Source organism: Monodon monoceros, unplaced genomic scaffold (genome assembly GCF_005190385.1).
Source record: "Monodon monoceros isolate NGI ecotype Baffin Bay Population unplaced genomic scaffold, NGI_Narwhal_1 Super_Scaffold_22, whole genome shotgun sequence".
NCBI classification, from domain to species: Eukaryota; Metazoa; Chordata; class Mammalia; order Artiodactyla; family Monodontidae; genus Monodon; species Monodon monoceros.
The window spans coordinates 47,570,271-47,593,069 of NW_021703779.1; the positions used below are offsets into that span (position 1 = coordinate 47,570,271).

Consider the following 22,799-nt stretch of genomic DNA (forward strand, 5'->3'; position numbering starts at 1 on the left):
TCTTCTTCTGGAACCCCTATAATTCGAATGTTGGTGCGTTTAATGTTGTCCCAGAGGTCTCTGAGGCTGTCCTCAGTTCTTTTCATTCTTTTTTCTTTATTCTGCTCTGCATTAGTTATTTCCACTATTTTATCTTCCAGGTCACTTATCCATTCTTCTGCCTCTGTTATTCTGCTATTGATCCCATCTAGAGTATTTTTAGTTTCATTTATTGTGTTGTTCATCATTGTTTGTTTGCTCTTTAGTTCTTTTAGGTCCTTTTCAATGTTTCTTGTATTTTCTCTATTCTATTTCCAAGATTTCAGATCATCTTTACTATCATTATTCTGAATTCTTTTTCAGGTAGACTGCCTATTTCCTCTTCATTTGTTAGGTCTGGTGGGTTTTTATCTTGCTCCTTCATCTGCTGTGTGTTTTTCTGACTTCTCATTTTGCTTATCTTACTGTGTTTGGGGTCTCCTTTTTGCAGGTTGAAGGTTCGTAGTTCCTGTTGTTTTTGGTGTCTGTCCCCAGTGGCTAAAGTTGGTTCAGTGGGTTGTGTAGGCTTTCTGGTGGAGGGGACTAGTGCCTGTGTTCTGGTGGATGTGGTTGGATCTTGTCTTTCTGGTGGGCAGGTCCACGTCTGCTGGTGTGTTTTGGGGTGTCTGTGGCCTTATGATTTTAGGCAGCCTCTCTGCTAATGGGTGGGGTTGTGTTCCTGTCTTGCTAGTTGTTTGGCATAGGATGTCCAGCACTGTAGCTTGCTGGTCGTTGAGTGAAGTTGGGTCCTGGTGTTGAGATGGAGATCTCTGGGAGATTTTCGCCGTTTGATATTATGTGCAGCTGGGAGGCCTCTTGTGGACCAGTGTCCTGAAGTTGGCTCTCCCACCTCAGAGGCACAGCACTAACTCCTGGCTGCAGCACCAAGAGCCTTTCATCCACACGGCTCAGAAGAAAAGGGAGAAAATGTAGAAAGAAAGAATTAGTAGAAGTAGAAATAAAGAAAGAAAGGAGGGAGGGAGGGAGGGAGGGAGCAAGGAAGGAAGGAGGGAAGGAAGGAAAAAAAGAAAGAAGTCAAAGTAAAATAAAGTAAGATAAAATATAATGAAGTTATTAAAGTAAAAAAATAATTATTAAGAGGAAAAAAAAACAAAAAAATGGATGGATAGAACCCGGAACAAATGGTGGAAGCAAAGCTATACAGACAAAATCTCACACAGAAGCATACACATACACACTCAGAAAAAGAGGAAAAGAGGAAAAAATCATAAATCTTGCTCTCAAAGTCCACCTCCTCAATTTGGGATGATTCGTGGTCCAAAGGAGGGAAGGAAGGAAAGAAAGAACGAAGATAAAGTAAAATAAAATAAGGTTATTAAAATAAAAAGTAACTATTAAGAAAAAAAACAGGACAGATAGAACCCTCAGACAAATGGTGGAAGCAAAGGTATACAGACAAAATCTCACACAGAAGCATACACATACACACAAAAAAAGGAAAAGGGGAAAGAATAATAAATCTTGCTCTCAAAGTCCACCTCCTTAATTTGGGATGATTCGTTGTCTATTCATGTATTCCACAGATGCAGGTACATCAAGTTGATTGTGGAGCTTTAATCTGCTGCTTCTGTGGCTGCTGGGAGAGATTTCCCTTTCTCTTCTTTGTTCTCACAGCTCACAGGGGTCAGCTTTGGATTTGGCCCCGCCTCTGCGTGTAGGTCGCCAGAGGGCGTCTGTTTGCTCAGACAGGACGGGGTTAAAGGAGGAGCTGTTTCTGGGACTCTGGCTCACTCAGGCTGGGGGTAGGGAGGGGCACCGAGTGCAGGGCAGAGGCTGGAGTAACGTTGCGCCAGCCTGAGGCGTGCCGTGCGTTCTCCCGGGGGAGCTGTCCCTGGATCCCAGGAACCTGGCAGTGGTGGGCTGCACAGGCTCCCCGGAAGGGGGTTGTGGATAGTGACCTGTGTTCGCACACAGGCTTCTTGTTGGTGGCAGCAGCGGCCTTAGCGTCTCATGTCTGTCTCTGGGGTCCGCACTTTTAGCCGCGGGTCGCGCCCGTCTCTGGAGCTCCTTTAAGCAGCGTTTTTAATCCCCTCTCCGTGCGCACCAGGAAATAAAGAGGGGAGAAAAAGTCTCTTGCCTCTTCGGCATGTCCAGACTTTTCCCCGGACTCCCTCCCGGCTAGCCGCGGTGCACTAACGCCCTGCAGGCTGTGTTCACGCTGCCAACACCAGTCCTCTCCCTGCGCTCCGACCGAAGCCCGAGCCTCAGCTCCCAGCCCCGCCCGCCCCGGCGGGTGAGCAGACAAGCCTCTCGGCTGGTGAGTGCCGGTCGGCCCTGATCCTCTGTGCTGGAATCTCTCCGCTTTACCTTCCTCACCCCTGTTGCTGTGCTCTCCTCCGTGGCTCCGTAGCTCCCCCCTCCACCACCCTCAGTCTCTGCCCGCGAAGGAGCTTCCTAGTGTGTGGACACTTTTCCTCCTTCACAGCTCCCTCCCGCTGGTGCAGGACCCGTCCCTATCCTTTTGTCTCTGTTTATTCTTTTTTCTTTTGTCCTACCCAGGTACGTGGGTGGTTTCTTGCCTTTGGGGAGGTCTGAGGTCTTCTGCCAGTGTTCAGTAGGTGTTCTGTAGGAGTTGTTCCACGTGTAGATGTATTTCTGGTGTATCTGTGGGGAGGAAGGTGATCTCCGCGTCTTACTCTTCCGCCATCTTCCCAGAAGTCCCTGGGGTTTTATCTTGTTCTTTCATCAGGAACATATTCCTCTGCTGTCTCATTTTGTCTAATTTTCTGTGTTTGTGGTCTCTGTTCTGCAGGCTGCAGGATTGTCATTTCTTCTGCTTCTGGTGTCTGCGTCCTGCTGGGTGAGGCTTGTCTAGAGGCTTGTGCAGGCTTCCTGGTGGGAGGGACTAGTGCCTGACCACTGTTGGTTGGGGCTGGATCTTGTCCCTCAGGTGGACAGGGCTGTGGCAAGTGGTGTGTTTAGAGGTGGCTGTAGGCTCAGGAAGACTTTAGGCAGCCTGTCTGCTCATGGGTGGAGCTGTGTTACTGCCCTGTTGGTTGTTTGGCCTGAGGCCTCCCAGCTCTGTAGCCTACAGGATGTTGGGTAGAGCCAGGTCTTGCTGCGAAAATGGCAGCTTCCAGGAGAGCTCATGCCAATGAATACTCCCCAGAGTCTCTGCCTCCACTGTCCTTGTTCCCACAGTGAGCTTCAGCCACCCCGTAACTCCCCAGGAGACCTTCAAAGACCAGCATGTAGGTCTGAACCAGGCTCCTCTCTGAAGTCACTGCTTTTCCCTGGGTCCTGGGGCACATGAGAACTAGTGTGCACCCTGTAAGAGTATAGTTTCTGTTTCCACCAGTCCTGTGGAGTTCTTGTGATCAAACCCCACTGGCCTTCACAGCTAAATGCTCTGGGGGCTCCTCCTCCCAATGCCAGACCCCCAGACTTGTAAGCTTGATGCAGGGCTCAGAACTCTCACTCCTGTGGGAGAACCTCTGCAATATAGTTTTGTTCCAGTTTGTGGGTCACCCACCTGGTGGGTATGGGATTTGACTGCATTGCAAATGTGCCTCTCCTACCATCTTTTTGTGGCTTCTACTTTGTCTTTGGATGTAGAATATCTTTTTTGGTAGGTTCCTATCTTTTTTGTTAATGGTTGTTCAGCAGTTAGTTGTGATTTTGGTGTTTCTGTGAGAGGTGGTGAGCTCAAGTCCTTCTACTCCACCATCTTGTCTCCAACCCCCATAACCAATCTTTTTTTATGGAAGAACCCTGAAGTATGAACAGGTGGTTTCACACAATTCTAAGGTACAGCTTTCTGGAGGGAGAGGAACAGACCAGCAGTTCACTGAGTTCTCATTACCAGGTTCAGTGACACCCCTTGTTCTTCACCACTTCTTTTGGTTCTCCACAGCATACATTTTCTGGCCCATTTCATGAAAAGGAAAGATATCATGGAAAATATCCTAGAGAGTAGTTGAAGGCACTAGTGAATGCAGATCAATGAATCCCTGCAGTTGAACCATCCAATTCTGCCTGGCTCATACCTCTTTGGGTTCTCACTGGGCAGTGTTCCCTCTGTTGTCTCTGCACCCCGGGATAATGTGACAAGGTAGCTCTGATACCGTCTGTGCAGGTTTCTCTCTGTTCTGGCTGCTTCAAACTAGCTGCTGCACTCTCCTCCAAGGCTCTGAAGCTCTCCCTCTGTCCTGGCTGATTTCCCTGCAGGTAAGGGGACTTCCCAGGGTGTGGGACCTTTTCGTCTTTCATAGCTCTCTCCCAGGTGTGCAGGTCCTGCCCCAATTTCTTTCCCTCTTTCTTTTCCTCTTTCTTCTTTTGTCCTACCCTGTTACATGGAGATTTTCTTGCCCTTTCAGGAGTCTGAGGTCTGAGTCTGCCAGCGTTCGGTAGATATTCTGTGAGAATCTTTCCACATGAAGGTATATTTTTGATGTATTTGTGGGAGGAGGTGAGATTCATATTCTACTGCCCTGCCATCTTGATCTGGTCTCTCATTCAAGAATTTTTATAATAGATAATTTTAGACAATTCCATCGTCTGTGTCATCTCATGATTCATGTCTGTTGATGGTCTTTTTTCATGTGAGTTGAGATTTCATAGTTATTTGTATCTTGATTGATTTTAGTTTGTATTGTGGACATTGTAAATATCATTTAAGACCAAGAGTATTATTTTTATCCTATGGAGGTTGATGTTTTTGTTTTACCCTTCTGTGTATTGGGGTTCCAATTTTTTGAACATTTTTGAAACTTTCGTAGTACTGTTTAGACCAGTACGGTGTGTGCACCACCTAGTGGTCAGTGTGGAACTTGGGATGATTCACTTTCCAAATCTTTGGTAGGCTAATTAGGGTCACATCAAAGCACTCACAGATCAAACGTGAGCCCAGCAGTTCAAAATCACTTTTCGTAATTTCTTTTCTAAACTGTTCCCTCTCCCATAGTTTTTCAGTACTTTCCATTTCTCTAGGCTCCCATTTTCTGTCCTCTGTTCAGAAACCACCCACTTTCTTGGTAGTATCACTCCCAGAAACAAGTTGCAGGAGAGAGAGAGGAAAAATTAGTATGAAGTTTAGTTTTGTCCCCTTGATGCCATGGCTCCACCTAGAGAAAGGACCTTATCCCTGAGATTTTTGATTACTGGCAGTTCCCTTTATGGACCACTCTTGCTTCTGGACTACTTTTGCTGTCACTACTCCGACTGTGGGACCAAAAAAGAAGTAGAGTAAATAAAATCCTGGGAATTTCTCACATTCTCACATATAGGAGTTCTCTTTTCCACTCCTTAGGCCATAACATCAAGGCGTCTCCTGTATTGCCCTCTGGCTGTTAAACAATGCTCACCTCTGGGTTTCATATCATGTCCAATTCAGGCTTAGGATTCTGGAGGGAAAAAAATAATGTTGAATTCAACCATTTAGGTAGTATTTCAAACTCTGATCTTTTCCCAATCCATCTGCCTATGTTTACTTTTCAGTTTTTAAATAGGTGTTCATGAATTCTATCAAGGTTTTATATTCGAGTTAGTTAGTGAGAGATAAAAGAAGGTCCCAGAACTGGACCCAGCTGCATGTGTTTTGTAGATGGCTTCTAGTTGATTCTTGCTTTTTTGTCCACTCTGACAATCTCTGTCTTTTAACTGGTGTGTTTAGAAAATTCACATTCAAAGTGATTATTAATACAGTTGGATTAAAATCTACCATCTTGCTGTTTTTCTATTCATTGCATTTGTTCTTTGTTCTCTTTCTCTCTCTTTCGACTTTTCTTATTTTATTTGAGTATTTTTATGATCCCATTTTATCTCCTCTATTTACTTATAATTTATATATCTTTAAAAAAATTTAGTGGTTCCCTAGGGTTTACAATGTACAGTTTAAAATAATTGGGTTCATCTTCAAATAACACTATATTGTTTTGCATGTAGTCCAAATACCTTACAAAAGAATATTCCCAATCTTACTCCCTTCCCTTGTGTCACCATTGTAATCATTTAATTTTTACATTTGCTATAAACACCCAATACATTGTTACTATTATTGCTTTAAACAGTTGGGTTGTTTTAATTGGAAATATAGTTGAGATACAATATTATGTTTCAGGTTTACTACATAATGACTTAACATTTGCATATATTATGAAATGATCACCATGGTAAGCCTAGTAACCATCTGTCCCCATACAAAGTTATTATTATTACAATATTATCAACCATATCCCTTATGCTGCATATTACATCCCTGTGGCTTATTTATTTTATAACTGGAGGTTTGTACCTCTCAATCCTCTTTATCTATTCACCCCCCACCTCCCCTCTGACAACCATCCATTTTTTCTCTGTATCTATGGGTCTGTTTTCATTTTTTGTTTGATTTTTTGGATTTTGCATATAAGTGAGAACATATGGTATTTGTCTTTCTCTGTCTGACTTATTTCACTTCACATAATACCATGTAGATCCATCCATGAGGTCGCAAAGGCAAAGATTTCATTTTTTATGGCTGAATAATATTCCACTGTGTGTGTATACATATTATATAAATTATACATATATATATATATATATAAAACAGATCTTCTTTATCCATTCATCTATTGATGGACACTTAGATTGCTTCCATATCTTGGCTATTGTAAATAATGCTTCAATGAACAGGGGAGTACATATATCTTTTGTGATTAGTGATTTTTGTTTTCTTCAGATAAATACAAAAAAGTGGAATTGCTGGATCATATGGTAGTTCTAGCTTTAACTTTTTGAGGAAACCCTCACTGTTTTCATAGTGGCTGAACCAGTTTACAATCCTAACAACAGCGTACGAGGGTTCCCTTTTCTCCACATCAGTCAGTTAATTTTTAGAACAATTAAGAATATGGAAAATAAAAAGATATATTTTGCCTTCACGTATTCCTTTCCCAATGCTCTCACTTAAATTATGTAGATCCAATTTCTGACCTATATCATATCCCTTCTGCGTAAATAATGTCCTTTAATATTTCTTATAAGACACATCTGCTGTTGATGAATTTCCCATTTTTGTTTGAAAAAAAGTCTATTTTGCCTTTATTTTTTTTATTTAGAGTTTTTTTTACATCTTTATTTGACTATGATTGCTTTACAATGGTGTGTTAGTTTCTGCTTTATAACAAAGTGAATCAGTTATACATATACATATATTCCCATATCCCTTCCCTCTTGCGTCTCCCTCCCTCTCACCCTCCCTTTCCCACTCCTCCAGGCAGTCACAAAGAACCGAGCTGACCTCCCTGTGCTATGCGGCTGCTTCCCACTAGCTATCTACCATGTGTTTGGTAGTGTATATATGTCCATGCCTCTCTCTTGCTTTGTCACAATTTACACATCCCCCTCCCCATATCCTCAAGTCCATTCTCTAGTAGGTCTGCGTCTTTATGCCTGGTTTACCCCTAGATTCTTCATGACATTTTCTTTTTCTTAAATTCCATATATATGTGTTAGCATACGGTATTGGTCTTTCTCTTTCTGACTTACTTCACTCTGTATGACAGACTCTAGGTCTATTCACCTCATTACAAATAGCTCAATTTCATTTCTTTTTATGGCTGAGTAATATTCCATTGTATATATGCGCCACATCTTCTTTATCCATTCATCCGATGATGGGCACTTAGGTTGTTTCCATCTCTGGGCTATTGTAAATAGAGCTGCAATGAACATTTTGGTACATGACACTTTTTGAATTATGGTTTCCTCAGGGTATATGCCCAGGAGTGGGATATATGGTAGTACTATTTGTAGGTTTTTAAGGAACCTCCATACAGTTCTCCATAGTGGCTGTATCAATTCACATTCCCACCAGCAGTGCAAGAGTGTTCCCTTTTCTCCACACCCTCTCCAGCATTTATTGTTTCTAGATTTTTGTTTGTGTGTGTGTGGTACGCGGGCCTCTCACTGTTGTGGCCTCTCCCATTGCGAAGCACAGGCTCCAGACGCGCGGGTTCAGCGGCCATGGCTCATGGGCCCAGCCAGCCACTCCACGGCATGTGGGATCTTCCCGGACCGGGTCACGAACCCGCGTCCCCTGCATCGGCAGGCGGACCCTCAACCACTGTGCCACCAGGGAAGCCCTGTTTCTAGATTTTTTGATGATGGCCATTCTGACTGGTGTGAGATGATATCTCATTGTAGTTTTGATTTGCATTTCTCTAATGATTAACGATGTTGAACATTCTTTCATGTGTTTGTTGGCAGTCTGTATATCTTCTTTGGAGGAATGTCTATTTAGTTCTTCTACCCATTTTCGTATTGGGTTGTATGATTTTTTTTATTGAGCTGCATGAGCTGCTTATAAATTTTGGAGATTAATCCTTTGTCAGTTGCTTCATTTGCAAATATTTTCTCCCATTCTGAGGGTTGTCTTTTGGTCTTGTTTATGGTTTCCTTTGCTGTGCAAAAGCTTTGAAGTTTCATTAGGTCCCATTTGTGTATTTTTGTTTTTATTTCCATTTCTCTAGGAGGTGGGTCAAAAAGGATCTTGCTGTGATTTATGTCATAGAGTGTTCTGCCTATATTTTCCTCTAAGAGTTTGATAGTTTCTGGCCTTATATTTACGTCTTTAATCCATTTTGAGCTTATTTTTGTGTATGGTGTTAGGGAGTGATCTAATCTCATACATGTAGCTGTCTAGTTTTCCCAGCACCACTTATTGAAGAGGCTGTCCTTTCTCCACTGTACATTCCTGTCTCCTTTATCAAAGATAAGGTGACCATATGTGCGTGGGTTTGCCTCTGGGCTTTCTATCCTGTCACATTGGTCTATCTTTCTGTTTCTGTGCCAGTACCATACTGTCTTGACTACTGTAGCTTTGTAGTATAGTCTGAAGACAAGGAGCTTGATTCCTCCAGCTCCTTTTTTTGTTCTCAAGATTGCTTTGGCTATTCGGGGTCTTTTGTGTTTCCATACAAATTGTGAAATTTTTTGTTCTAGTTCTGTGAAAAATGCCAGTGGTAGTTTCATAGGGATTGCATTGAATCTATAGATTGCTTTGGGTAGTAGAGTCATTTTCACAATGTTGATTCTTCCAATCCAAGAATATCGTATATCTCTCCATCTATTTGTATCATCTTTAATTTCTTTCATCAGTGTCTTATAGTTTTCTGCATACAGGTCTTTTTTCTCCTTAGGTTGGTTTAATCCTAGATATTTTATTCTTTTTGTTGCAATGGTAAATGGGAGTGTTTTCTTGATTTCACTTTCAGATTTTTCATCATTAGTGGATAGAAATACCAGAGATTTCTGTGCATTAATTTTGTATCCTGCTACTTTACCAAATTCATTGATTAGCTCTAGTAGTTTTCTGGTAGCATCTTTAGGATTCTCTATGTATAGAATCATGTCATCTGCAAACAATGACAGCTTTACTTCTTCTTTTCTGATTTGGATTCCTTTTATTTCCTTTTCTTCTCTGATTGCTGTGGCTAAAACTTCCAAAACTATGATGGATAAGAGTGGTTAGAGTGGGCAACCTTGTCTTGTTCCTGATCTTAGTGGAAATGCTTTCAGGTTTTCACCGTTGAGGATGATGTTGGCTGTGGGTTTGTCATATATGGCCTTTATTATGTTGAGGAAAGTTCCCTCTATGCCTACTTTCTGCAGGGTTTTTATCATAAATGGGTGTTGAATTTTGTCGAAAGCTTTCTCTGCATCTATTGAGATGATCATATGGTTTTTCTCCTTCAATTTGTTAATATGGTTTATCACATTGATTGATTTGCATATATTGAAGAATCCTTGCATTCCTGGAATAAACCCCACTTGATCATGGTGTATGATCCTTTTAATGTGCTGTTGGATTCTGTTTGCTAGTATTTTGTTGAGGATTTTTGCATCTATGTTCATCAGTGATATTGGCCTGTAGTTTTCTTTCTTTGTGACATCCTTGTCTGGTTTTGGTATCAAGGTGATGGTGGCCTCGTAGGATGAGTTTGGGAGTGTTCCTCTCTCTGCTATATTTTGGAAGTGTTTAAGAAGAGTAGGTGTTATCTGTTCTCTAAATGTTTGATAGAATTCGCCTGTGAAGCCACCTGGTCCTGGGCTTTTGTTTGTTGGAAGAATTATTTTTTGGAAGATTTTTAATCACAGTTTCAATTTCAGTGCTTGTGATTGGTCTGCTCATATTTTCCATTTCTTCCTGATTCAGTCTTGGCAGGGTGTCCATTTCTAAGAATTTGTCCATTTCTTCCAGCGTGTCCATTTTATTGGCATAGAGTTGCTTGTAGTAATGTCTCATGATCTTTTGTATTTTTGCAGTGTCAGTTTTTACTTCTCCTTTTTCACTTCTAATTCTATTGAGTTGAGTCTTCTTCCTTTTATTCTTGAAGAGTCTGGCTAATGACTTATCAATTTTGTTTATCTTCTCAAAGAACCAGCTTTTAGTTTTATTGATCTTTGCTATCGTTTCCTTCATTTCTTTTTCATTTATTTCTGATCTGATTTTTATGATTTCTTTCCTTCTTCTAAGTTTGAGGGTTTTTTTGTTGTTCTTTCTCTAGCTGCTTTAGGTACAAGGTTAGGTTGTTTATTCAAGATGTTTCCTGTTTCTTAAGGTAGCTTTTTATTGCTATAAACTTCCCTCTTAGAACTGCTCTTGCTGCATCCCATAGGTGTTGGGTTGTCGTGTCTCCATTGTCATTTGTTTCTAGGTATTTTTTGATTTCCTCTTTGATTTCTTCAGTGATCACTTCGTTATTAAGTAGTTTATTGTTTAGCCTCCATGTGTTTGTATTTTTTACAGATCTTTTCCTGTAATTGATATCTAGTCTCATAGCGTTGTGGTCGGAAAAGATACTTGATACAATTTCAATTTTCTTAAATTTACCAAGGCTAGATTTGTGACCCAAGATATGATCTATCCTGGAGAATGTTCCATGAGCACTTGAGAAAAATGTGTATTCTGTTGTTTTTGAATGGAGTGTCCTATAATTATCAATTAAGTCCATCTTGTTTAATGTATCATTTAAAGCTTGTGTTTCCTTACTTATTTTCATTTTGGATGATCTGTCCATGGGTGAAAGTGGGGTGTTAAAGTCCCCTACTGTGAATGTGTTACTGTCAGTTGCCCCTTTTATGGCTGTTAGTATTTGCCTTATGTATTGAGGTGCTCTTATGTTGGGGCATAAATATTTACAATTGTTATATCTTCTTCTTGGATGGATCCCTTGATCATTCTGTAGTGTCCTCCTTTGTGTCTTCTAATTGTCTTTATTTTAAAGTCTATTTTGTCTGATATGAGAAGTGCTACTCCAGATTTCTTTTGGTTTGCATTTGCATGGTATATCTTTTCCCATCCCCTTACTTTCAGTCTGTATGTGTCTCTAGGTCTTCAGTGGGTCTCTTGTAGACAGCATATATATGGGTCCTGTTTTTGTATCCATTCAGCCAATCTGTGTCTTTTGGTGGGAGCATTTCGTCCATTTACATTTAAGGTAATTATCGAAATGTATGTTCCTATTCCCATTTTCTTAATTGTTTTGAGTTCGTTATTGTAGGTCTTTTCCTTCTCTTGTGTTGCTTGCCTAGAGAAGTTCCTTTAGCAGTTGTAAAGCTGGTTTGGTGGTGCTGAACTCTCTCAGCTTTTGCTTGTCTGTAAAGATTTTAATTTCTCCATCAAATCTGAATGAGATCCTTGCTGGGTAGAGTAATCTTAGTTGCAGGTTTTCCTCCTTCATCACTGTAAATATGTCCTGCCACTCCCTTCTGGCTTGCGGAGTTTCTGCTGAACGATCAGCTGTTAACCTTATGGGGATTCCCCTGTGTGTTATTTGTTGTTTTTCCCTTGCTGCTTTTAATATGCTTTCTTTGTATTTAATTTTTGACAGTTTGATTAATATGTTTCTTGGCGTATTTGTCCTTGGATTTATCCTGTATGGGACTCTCTGTTCTTCCCGGACTTGATTAACTATTTCCTTTCCCATATTAGGGAAGTTTTCATCTATAATCTCTTCAAATATTTTCTCAGTCACTTTCTTTTACTCTTCTTCTTCTGGAACCCCTATAATTTGAATGTTGGTGCATTTAATTTTGTCCCAGAGGTCTCTGAGACTGTCCTAAGTTCTTTCTTCTGCTCTGCAGTAGTTATTTCCACTATTTTATCCTCCAGGTCACTTATCCGTTCTTCTGCCTCAGTTATTCTGCTATTGATCCCATCTAGAGTATTTTTAGTTTCATTTATTGTGTTGTTCATCATTGTTTCTTTCATCTTTAGTTCTTCTAGGTACTTGTTAAATGTTTCTTGCATTTTCTCTAATCTATTTTCAAGATATTGGATCATGTTTACTATCATTATTCTGAATTCTTTTTCAGGTAGACTGCCTATTTCCTCTTCATTTGTTAGGTCTGGTGGGTTTTTATCTTTGTCCTTCATCTGCTGTGTGTATTTCTGTCTTCTCATTTTGCTTATCTTACTGTGTTTGGGGTCTCCTTTTTGCAGGCTGCAGGTTCCTAGTTCCCGTTGTTTTTGGTTTCTGTCCCCAGTGGCTAAGTTTGGTTCAGTGGGTTGTGTAGGCTTCCTGGTGGAGGGGACTAGTGCCTGTGTTCTGGTGGATGAGGCTGGATCATGGCTTTCTGGTGAGCAGTTCCACATCTGGTGGTGTGTTTTGGGGTGTCTGTGGACTTATTATGATTTTAGGCAGCGTCTCTGTTGATTGGTGGGGTTGTGTTCCTGTCTTGCTTGTTGTTTGGCATAGCGTGTCCAGTACTGTAGCTTGCTGGTTGTTGAGTGTAGCTGTGTGTTGGTGTTGAGATGGAGATCTCTGTGTGATTTTCACTGTTTGATATTATGTGGAGCTGGGAGGTCTCTTGTGGACCAGTGTCCTGAAGCTGGCTATCTCACCTCAGAAGCACAGCACTGACTCCTGGCTGCAGCACCAAGAGCCTTTCATCCACACTGCTCAGAATAAAAGGGAGAAAATGTAGAAAGAAATAATTAGTAGAAGTAGAAAGAAAGAAGGGAAGAAAGAAAGAAGGAAAGAAAGAAAGAAGGAAAGAAAGAAAGAAAGGAGGGAGGGAGGGTGGGAAGGAGGTTGCCTTTATTTTTCAGGGACATTTTTACTGAATTTAGATTTGGATTGGCAGGGTTTTTACTTTCAGTATGTTAAAGGTTTCATTCCACTATTTTTGGCTTATGTGACTCTGGTACGAGGTCTTGTGTTCTTGTTCTTCTGTAAGTAAGGTGTTCCCTCCACCCTTTTTCCCTGACTGCCTTCAATATTTTATTTTGCCTGTTTTTCTGCAGTTTGAATTTGATATGTCTGGGTGTGATGTGGCTCTTTTACAAATTTTATTTACCCTGCTTTGTGTTCTCTGAGATACTTGGATCTGGGGTTTATATCAATTGCTAATTATGAAAAATTTCAGCAATTATTTATTCAAATATTTTTTCTCCATTCTCTCTCTCTTCTCCTTCTAGTATTCTAACTTGATAGTGTCCCAAAGCTCTTGGATATTTTGTTCTGTTTTCTTTTTTTACCCTTTATTTTTACTCTGCATTTCAGTTTGTGTAATTTCTATTGTTCTAGCTTCAATTTCACTTATTCCTCAGCTGTGTCTGGTTCACTAATAAGCACACTGAAGGCATTCTTCAGATCTGTTAATGTGTTTTTTCTCTTGTATTTACATATGATTCTTTCTTATACATTTTATCCCTTGCTGCTATCTTATCTGATCTTGCATGTTGTCTAACTTTTCCAATATAGAAAAGTATTTAACATATTAATCACAGCTATTTTAAGTTGTCTGTTGGAAATTCCAAAATGTGTCATAACTGAGTCTTGTCCTGATGATTTTTTTGTCTCTTCAGACTATGTTTTTTTCTTTCCTTGATTCTTCCCTTGTGCTGCTCTCTGGAGGCAACTTACCTCTTGCATTCTTTAAAAATAAAGTCTGCTATTATTTTACTTGATTTATTTTAGCCTTGTAGTGGAGAATAGGGGACTAGGGACATACTATGCTATTTTGATTAAGTCTCAGTCTTAGGCAGGCTTATCCTGAGTCATAGAGGTGTGACTTTCCCAAATGTTCCTGCCCCTCCTCTAAATATAACTGTGAGCTTAGCACATATTCCTATCCCTCCTGGGTTATAGCATTTTTTAAAATTTTCTCCTTCACCTGTGGTGGTGAGTTTCCACCTGTGCCCTCAGTTCCTATTGCCATTCCTTCTGCAGAGCAAGGCTTGTTTTCCCTAGGGGAGATAGAGTAGATTGGTCTGGGCAGAGTTTTAGTGGTGTTGGGTATTCCTCTCTGCTAGCTGCAGTGAATTTCCACCAGTGCGCTCAGACTACAGTTTTATTACCTTTCCCTGTGAAGGTTAAGGCCTTTGTTCTGCAGTGTATAAAGGCAGAATGCTTTGGGCACAATTTCAGCAATGGATGCTGTTCTGTTTCCCTCACCAAACCAAAACTATAGGATATCTTTCTCCGGATTCTTATTCTTCCCTGCCAGCACCTGGTGGACTTCTTAGGGGGAAAGTCTGCAAGAGGATTCAAAACCACCTATGTCTACAGCCCCCAGGGGTTTCACATTCTCACACTAACACACAACCAACTTTTAGCAATTCATTAACAAATTTTAGCTGTTATCTTCTTATGACTTTACATATTATTCAGTAGTATCTGCAAAAGATAAGCAAGTACCTGGGCCCTGTTGTTCCCTGTAGATGCCTATGTCTACAGATTTTGGGTTAGCTTTTAGCATTGCAATCTCAGTTTGCTCATGAATTCAATAGAGGACAATTTGCAATTTTCCAGTTTTTGTTTTCCTTGTTCTAATTGTGGGCGAGATGCTCATTCCAATTCTACAGCTCTGAGTTGATACCAGAATATCATGTGAACCTGGGGATAAGATTTGAGGCTCTGTTTGTCTTCCAGCATCCATACCCCAGTTTACAAATTCCCCCACGATGGTGATAATGGTGGGTTTACCAGCTCGAGGAAAGACCTACATCTCCACGAAGCTCACCCGGTATCTCAACTGGATAGGAACACCAACTAAAGGTATGTCCCTGAAAGCCTTTGTTCTACAGCCCTCTATAGGCCAATTATGGAAAATACAGTAAGGTAGCTGACCTCAAAAGGGCAAAACCACGAGTAAAGGAATGTCTCAAAACATTATTAACAGTATTAGGACTAATACTATTACTGCTGCTGCTGCTCCTCTACTACAACTGCTACTACTACTACTGCTACTACTACTACTACTACTATATCACCACCACCACCACCACCACCACCACTGACCTCATAAATTTTTACAGTTTCTTAAGTACGTAATCTGTGCCCAATCCCGTGATAGCTGCTAAGCATAAGAAAACTACAAAGATTAAATATCTGTTTTCAAGGAGCACTATTTTTGTAAGACCTCAAAAAAACCCTATGAGTAACATGCTACTTTTATCACCTTTATTATTACTTCTACACCAAAAATGCGATTCTTATTAGCATTACCATTTCTTCACAACCTTAAGGTTTTCTTTAAATTTTAGGGGTGTGTGGAGTCAAGCACCTCAAAGCCCCAGCCTGGAGTCCCCCACAAGGTCTTCAGTAAAGCAGGGCACTTTAGCTCACCTCTCCTGTCCAGAAGGCGTCCACTCTCTCCAAGCTTCTCCTTAGGTCTGAGCCTATCTGCTCCCCCTCCCCAGCCGGAAGTGATCCTGCCTCTTTCCGCCTCCAGAAGGGTCTCCTTCCCTGCCTGTCAGCCTCCTCCCTCACTCCCTACTTCCAGCTTTCCTTTCTCCCCAATGTGATCTCTTTTCTGCTTACTACCTCTTATTCAGCAATCATTCTTTTCTATTCTCCATTTGATTTCTCTATCCCCCGCACTGTATCCCCATTCCTATTTGATTCCTCTGTTGCCCCTAGGAGGACTATGTTTCTCTGGGCTCCCACACCAATGCTTCCTACAGACCCCTCTATGCCAACCTTAGTTACATAGTGTGTTGTTGTAGTGTGTTGTGTGTCTGGGTCTCTCTCCCCAGGAGCTGCTCTGGGGTAGGGGACTAGATCATGTTAATTTCTATTGCTTAAGTAGGACCAAATTAAGACATTTAGAGTCTCTAAATGCTAAAAGTTAGGGTGCCCCCTACATCATACGTAATTCAGAATAAAATCAGTAAATACAAGAAAGTCTACCAAAAGTTTTTATTTATCCCCCAATGACTATTGATGCTTTTAACATATATCAACTTAGCTGAAAATTATTACTGGGACTGTGTTTCTCCTTTACCGGTACACTGGTACACAAGTGCTTAGCCTCTGTCTCTTGTGGAAAGGAGCACTGCTCCCCAGTGTGGAAAACAGTTCTTCTTGGGCAATCACTTGCTCACTCAGTCAGTAATTATTTGCTGAGCACACAGTTGTGCCAAGGCCCTTGTTGGATGTTGGATCCCTGCCCTCAAAGAACTCACATCTATTTTTAAACTTTATTGGAGTATAATTGCTTTACAATGTTGTGTTAGTTTCTGCTGTATAACAAAGTGAATCAGCTATAAGTATACATATATCCCCATATCCCCTCCCTCTTTCATCTCCTTCCCACCCTCCCTATCTCACCCCTCTAGGTGGTCACAAAGCACAGAGCTGATCTCCCTGTGCTATGCAGCTGCTTCCCACTAGCTACCCATTTTATATTTGGTAGTGTATATATGTACATGCCAGTCTCTCACTTGGTCTCAGCTTCCCCTTCCCCCTCCCCATGTCCTCAAGTCCATTCTCTACGTCTGCGTCTTTATTCCTGTCCTGCCCCTAGGTTCTTCAGAACCTTTTTTCTGTTTGATTTTTAGATTCCATATATATGTGTTAGCATATGGTATTTGTTTTTCTCTTTCTGACTTGCTTCACTCTGTATGACAGACTCTATTCTTAAGTTCTAAAACACCCATGTAGGAAGAACTAGTATTATCATCATTCCACAGTTGATGAAATTAATGCCCAAGAGGTGATGTGTCTTGTCTAAAGGCACATGGTCACTAAGTGATGGAACCAGAATATGAACCCACATCTGGTTGATTCCAAAGCCTGACACTCACTGTGGCAGGTCTGATACTTGGTGCTACTGATGGGAAGAAGAAAGAACCCACATTGGCCCTGTGCTCTCCTCTACACTCTTCCTCTTATTTCCCTTGACCATACCAACACCCTATCTCTCTGCCCCCTTCCCTCCCTCTCTCCAAGTATTCTCCTCCCCTTCTCCCATTTCTTCTTTCTCTTCATGTACTTTCTCTTTCTCTAATTCACTGGTGAAGAGTTCCCCAGTGGTTTTCCATGTGCCAAAACCCATACTATGCACTGGAGATGCAAAACTGGATGAGATTCACAACCTGTCCTTGAAGATTTCTCCATCTGGCTGGGATGCATAAGAATACAACATGTCACTGAAGAATCCCAGAGCAGGATACTGATGGGCCTCACAGAGGAAATCACCTACTGGAAGGCAGTGAAAGCTTCCAGATAGGGTGTATTTGAGCTGGGTGTGTCCTGTGGGAGGAGTAGAACATTGGAAGAAGAGAAGGGAAGAAGGAGTAGTTCTTGTAGGACTGCAGGCTCTGAGGAGCCTCTGCTGAGCATAGGGGCACGTGGGACAGTGTCAGATGGGTCTCTGCTCTAATGCACCTGCTTCCCACCTGCTCCACTTGCACAGAGGCCCTCAGAGTCATGTTTCAAATGCCAAGATGACCATATCTATAGCCACCAAGGGTTCCCTTGGCCTGCAGGTTTAAATCCAAGCTCCTTAGCCTATCATTCAAGGCCCTCCACAGTCAGTCTCTGACAGCCTCACAGGCCTCAGTTACAGTGGATGTCTCATGTTCTGCCTCCTGCCAATGCCATACCTTTGCTCAAACTCTTCCTCTACCTGGAATGTCTTTGTTCCCCTCTCCCATACCCCATGCCTGCCAATAAAAGGCCTGCCTTCCTATAAAGACTGGTACACATGCTGCTTTTTCCAAGAAACCATCTGAGATCACCCCAAGCTTAGTTAGTCTTTCCTTCCTCCTTGCTCTTTTGCATGGCTCTGTTAGAGCACTTAACACACTGGGTGAGAGCTCTCTGTTTACTGATTTACTGTTTACTCTCTTTCCTACATGCTAGATTGTGAGCTCCTTGGGGCCCCATCATGCAGATCTGTTTCATCTCTGACACCCCAGAACTCATGTCCTGATTCACAAAGTAGGCATGAGAAACTATTTATTGGATGAATGAAGAAAATATTACATTACCTCTTTGCCTATTTTCCCCTCTTTCCCCCTTTCCTTCCCTCCTCTCTGATTTTTCACCATTACAAATGAGAAAGTGTGGCCTAAAGAAGGCAATAAATCTAGACTCTCTGTCTTGATACAGAAAATGTAATAACATTGGACTAGGATTCAGGAGGCCCAGTCTAGTTATGTCCCCAGCTGACTCAATGTTTGACCCTTGATGACTGATTTTACTCCCTGGGTCCCAATTTCTTTATCTTTCCAATGCAGTAATGTACAGAACACAGTAATAATATATAGTAATACTATGGGCATTAAAAGGTTTGGAGTTTATGATTAAATGGAATAGTGGAAAGATCACCAGCTTTGGAACCAAACAGTCCTGGGTTTGAATCCCATCTCTCCACTTCTTAGCTATGAGAGTTACTCCCTTGATTTCCTCATTTATAAATGGGAATGATGAGTCCTACTTTTCAGGGTTGTTGTAAGGAGTAAATGAGCTGGTAGCCATAATTTGAAGCTTTGTAAAAATATTATATAGCTACAAACTATACCTTCTTTTACCTCTGAGCTACCTCCAAGAAAGGACATTATTTTGCCACTGGGATCTTCCCAACCTCTTCACCAGGGCTCCTGCTTTCAGTGTTTAATTTAGGCCAGTATCGACGAGAGGCAGTGAGCTACAAGAACTACGAATTCTTTCTCCCAGACAACATGGAGGCCCTACTTATCAGGAAGTGAGTACCTAATATATTAAAGACATGTGCTGCCCCCTGGCTGAGGGAGACTTTTGTTCAAATGATGGGGGAGTAGGGCAGAGCAACTTGGGTTAGCAAGGAGTCCACCTAGAGTCTCAAAGGGTGGTTAGGACAGCCCTTCTACTATCTTAACCAAAGCTTATTTCTGGTCATATCCATCCCCTGCTTAAGAACTTTTAACAGTTTCCTACTTCTGACAAGAGAGAGTGGAAACTTAGCCTATAATTTAAAATAAGAGTCTCAGTAGCTTGGCCCACTCCAGTCTCATCCATTCAACCTCAAGTTGTCTCTCCTCTACAAGACTCTGAGCACTTCCAGAACAGAGCCTGGGTCTCATTTATTGATCCATATCCTCTTAATAGAACTCAGCAAAGAGTAATCACTAACCAGATTTTTGCCAAAAGCATAAATACATTTCCACGTTATTACCTGTGCTTGCCCTGTTACATATGCCAGGAATGCCTTCTCCTTCACAGACCATATATTCAGGCTCTTCTTGGGTTCAAGAACCAATTCAGCTTGAGCGCTATTAGTTCAAGGTTTGGAACCCTTAATATTATGGCTCTGTCATTAGTCAACTTTTCCTGGGTATGTTACTTTATACCTGCACCTAAAATGTCTACACAGAGCCATTTTCAACTGTGTGACCTCTCTGTGCTTGTACCTAGAATATAGGACACCCGTTGTAGATATTCAACAGATGAATAATTTAATGTAGGACATCTAAGAGATAGTGCAAAAGATAATTCAGAAAAATAGAGAGAAGCCCATTTTGGGTATAATGGTTGTTTCTCTTTCTTTCTTCATCTTTTTCAGGCAATGTGCCATAGCAGCCCTGAAAGATGTCCATAACTATCTCAGCTGTGAGGAAGGTCATGTTGCGGTAAAGAAATTTGCATTTTTTCTTAGGTTTCTGCTGGGTTGGAGAAGAGCTAATATATATTGAGCATTTACTATGTTCTAAACATTGTTCTAAGCACTTTGCACATATTTATTTAATTTCCACCCTCCCCCATGAGATAGGTATTGTTATTATACTCCATTTTATAGCCCAGAAGAATGTCGTGCAGAGAGATTAAATAATTAAATATTTTACCAAGGCGGCAGGCCAGAACTGGAATACAGGTTGTATAGTTCCAGAATCTACACTCCTTTTTCCTTTCTTGTTTTAAAAAATTTTATTTATTTATTTATTTATTTATTGGCTGTGTCAGGTCTTAGTTGCGGCACATGGGATCTTCGTTGAGGCTTGCAGGATCTTTTGTTGCACCACGTGGGATCTTTCATTGCGGTGCATGGGCTATTCACTGCACTGCACAGGCTTCTCTCTCATTGTGGTGTGCGGGTTTTCTCTTCTCTAGTTGTGGCGCACAGGCTCCAGGGTGCATGGGCTTTGTAGTTGTGGCACGTGGGTTCCAGAGAGTGTGGGCTCTGTAGTTTGTGGCACGCAGTCTCTCTAGTTGAGGCACGCGAGCTCAGTAGTTGTGACACATGGGCTTAGTTGCCCCGCGGCATGTGGGATCTTAGTTCCCTGACCAGGGATCGAATCTGCATCCCCTGTTTTGGAAGGCTGATTCTTTACCACTGGACTACCAGGGAAGTCCCCAGAATCTACACTCTTAACCAGTATACACTACCACTCCATCCCCAAGAATTCAGCAGGACTACACTAGAGTTTGACTGCAATACAAACATTTTTAAGTTCTAGAGATTTAACTAAACATTTAATCAATTTAATCTCATAGACCTTTGGGAGTTGCAAATTCTAAAAGGGCTTCAAAGAGCTCCAAAGTGATAGGGAAGGAAGAAGCTTCACCTAGGAGTTGAGAGAATCAGTTCCAACTCTGCTTTGTCAGAGTTTGTGACAGTTTGTCTCTCTGTGACATTGGTTAAGGCAAACACTTCCTCTAAGCCTCAGCTACTTTACCTGTAAAATAACTCTAATAAACCCCCACCATTTTCCTCTTGCTTTATTATGTCTACAGAGTCTGCTACATTTCTGGGCAGGCAGTGAGGGCTCAATGAGTGCTTGAGAAATTGATATAAGCCATTTCCAAATCCTTCAAAACCCTGTTCAAGTTTTATCTCCTTCTGGAAGCCCTCTACTTAGCACAGGGATGGTCAAAAAGTAGGCATTCTATCAGAGCCAGATTCAGAGCAAACCAATCTCATCGTGTGCCTCTAGGTTTTTGATGCCACCAACACTACCAGAGAACGACGGTCACTGATTCTGCAGTTTGCTAAAGAACATGGTTACAAGGTAGAGTAACTCTCTAACTCTTATCTAGAGCCTACTCATTTAACAAACACCAAAGAAAGGCAAACCAGGGGAGGAAGAGATGCCAAATCAGCTACCATAGGGTCAGCATTTTAATTTAGTTGTAGGATTTTCCAGGTCACAGTTAGAAGCATCAAAACAGAACAGAACAGGAAAGAAGAGGTGCCACATTAGGCAATGGAAGATAATTGCTGACAAGTTGACACTGTGGGGGTGGGTATGAGGAAGGAGGAGAGAGAACCACTACAATTCAGGGCCAATCTGACTCATAAAACTCAGAATCCTGAAAGCACCACTGTATGAAATTATGTTGTCAGAGATACCTCTAAAGATGACTCAGAGCCATTGAGAAGGGGTCAAGCTATGTTTGACTCCTACCAAACATAATTCCTTGCTGGAAATCTTTCTTCTGTTTCTTTTACAGGTCTTTTTCATCGAGTCCATTTGTAATGACCCTGACGTCATTGCAGAAAACATCAGAGTAAGGAGCACCAGTCACCTTTCCTTCTTATTTTGTCTCAGATTTGGATCATACCTAGAAATACCTCTGTGCAGTTAAAGGAGGTGTCTTCCCTGAGCTTCTCCTCCCACTTCCTATAGGAAGTATTCCCTGATCATCCTGGCATACAATGATTCTGTGAAATTCCTTTAAGTATTGGAGAGGAAACTAAGGTTCCAAGAGGAGAGGTAAGTTGTCAAGTGTTCATACAGCCAGGAAGAGGTAGAACTGGGACTGGACCTCAAGCTTAGATGTCTGCCTTGAAAGCTCTTTTTTCTGACCCACAATTCATATCAGAGCTATCACTGCTGTTTTCTACAGTTTCTAGGCATGTGGTCTAGATTTAGTTCACTCACTACATTTTATTGTTCCCTATTTCATTAAATTACTGTATCTTGGGGACAGAGGTGACCTTAAAGGTCACCTCCTTCAACACTTCATCAGAAACTTGAAATCTTAGCTAATTGTTTGTGTAGATTTTCTCCTTGTACCTCCAGGTGTGGAAGCTCATTGCCTTCATTAAGTGCAGTCCAATCAATCTGAAATCTGCCTTCCTGTAATTTCCACTCATTGGTCCTAATTTTGCCTCTTGAGGCATAGAATATGTCCAAGTACTCTCTTTCCTTTTCATCCATCCACCTATCCATCCATTTGTTGATTAAACATAAATTGAATACATACACCTGGGTTGAACCATTCTGGGTACTAGAGACAGAAATAGATAGGGGAGCGCCTGGCCCTTGAGCTCACAGTCTAGTGAGGGAGACTGACAATTTTATAGACATAATTCTGTGAGATCAGTGCTGAGATGAAGAAACAAAGTAGGCTGTGGCAGCACAGTGTTGAGGACCTAACCTTGCATGGGAAGGCTTCTCAGTGAAGGTAATAGCTGACCTTCATCTTGAAGAATGCATAGGAATTTGGCAAGTAAAGAATGGAAAATAGGGGGATAGCATATACTAAGTATGGCATCTATGGGGAACTAGAAATAGCTTAGGTTGTCTAAAGCAAAGTGTGTGGAGGTCTAGAGGGGCAATGGGAGAG

At 41.4% G+C, this 22,799-nt stretch overlaps 1 protein-coding gene across 4 annotated transcripts in view; it reads left to right on the forward strand.

The window, feature by feature from the left end:
- Nucleotides 1-22,799, forward strand: part of PFKFB1 (6-phosphofructo-2-kinase/fructose-2,6-biphosphatase 1) — an 83,423-nt gene that overhangs the window by 41,149 nt on the left and 19,475 nt on the right. For 3 of the 4 annotated variants that reach the window (XR_003796356.1, XM_029240432.1, XM_029240430.1), the window contains exons 2-6: nucleotides 14,898-15,023; nucleotides 18,849-18,957; nucleotides 19,795-19,861; nucleotides 21,164-21,238; nucleotides 21,681-21,737. Coding sequence is in view for 3 of the 4 variants with exons in the window: in XM_029240432.1 (XP_029096265.1) it covers nucleotides 14,898-15,023; nucleotides 18,849-18,957; nucleotides 19,795-19,861; nucleotides 21,164-21,238; nucleotides 21,681-21,737 (434 nt within the window). In the remaining variant the exon portion in view is untranslated. The remainder of the gene's footprint in view (nucleotides 1-14,897; nucleotides 15,024-18,848; nucleotides 18,958-19,794; nucleotides 19,862-21,163; nucleotides 21,239-21,680; nucleotides 21,738-22,799) is intronic. The other variant, XM_029240431.1, reaches the window with a different exon arrangement.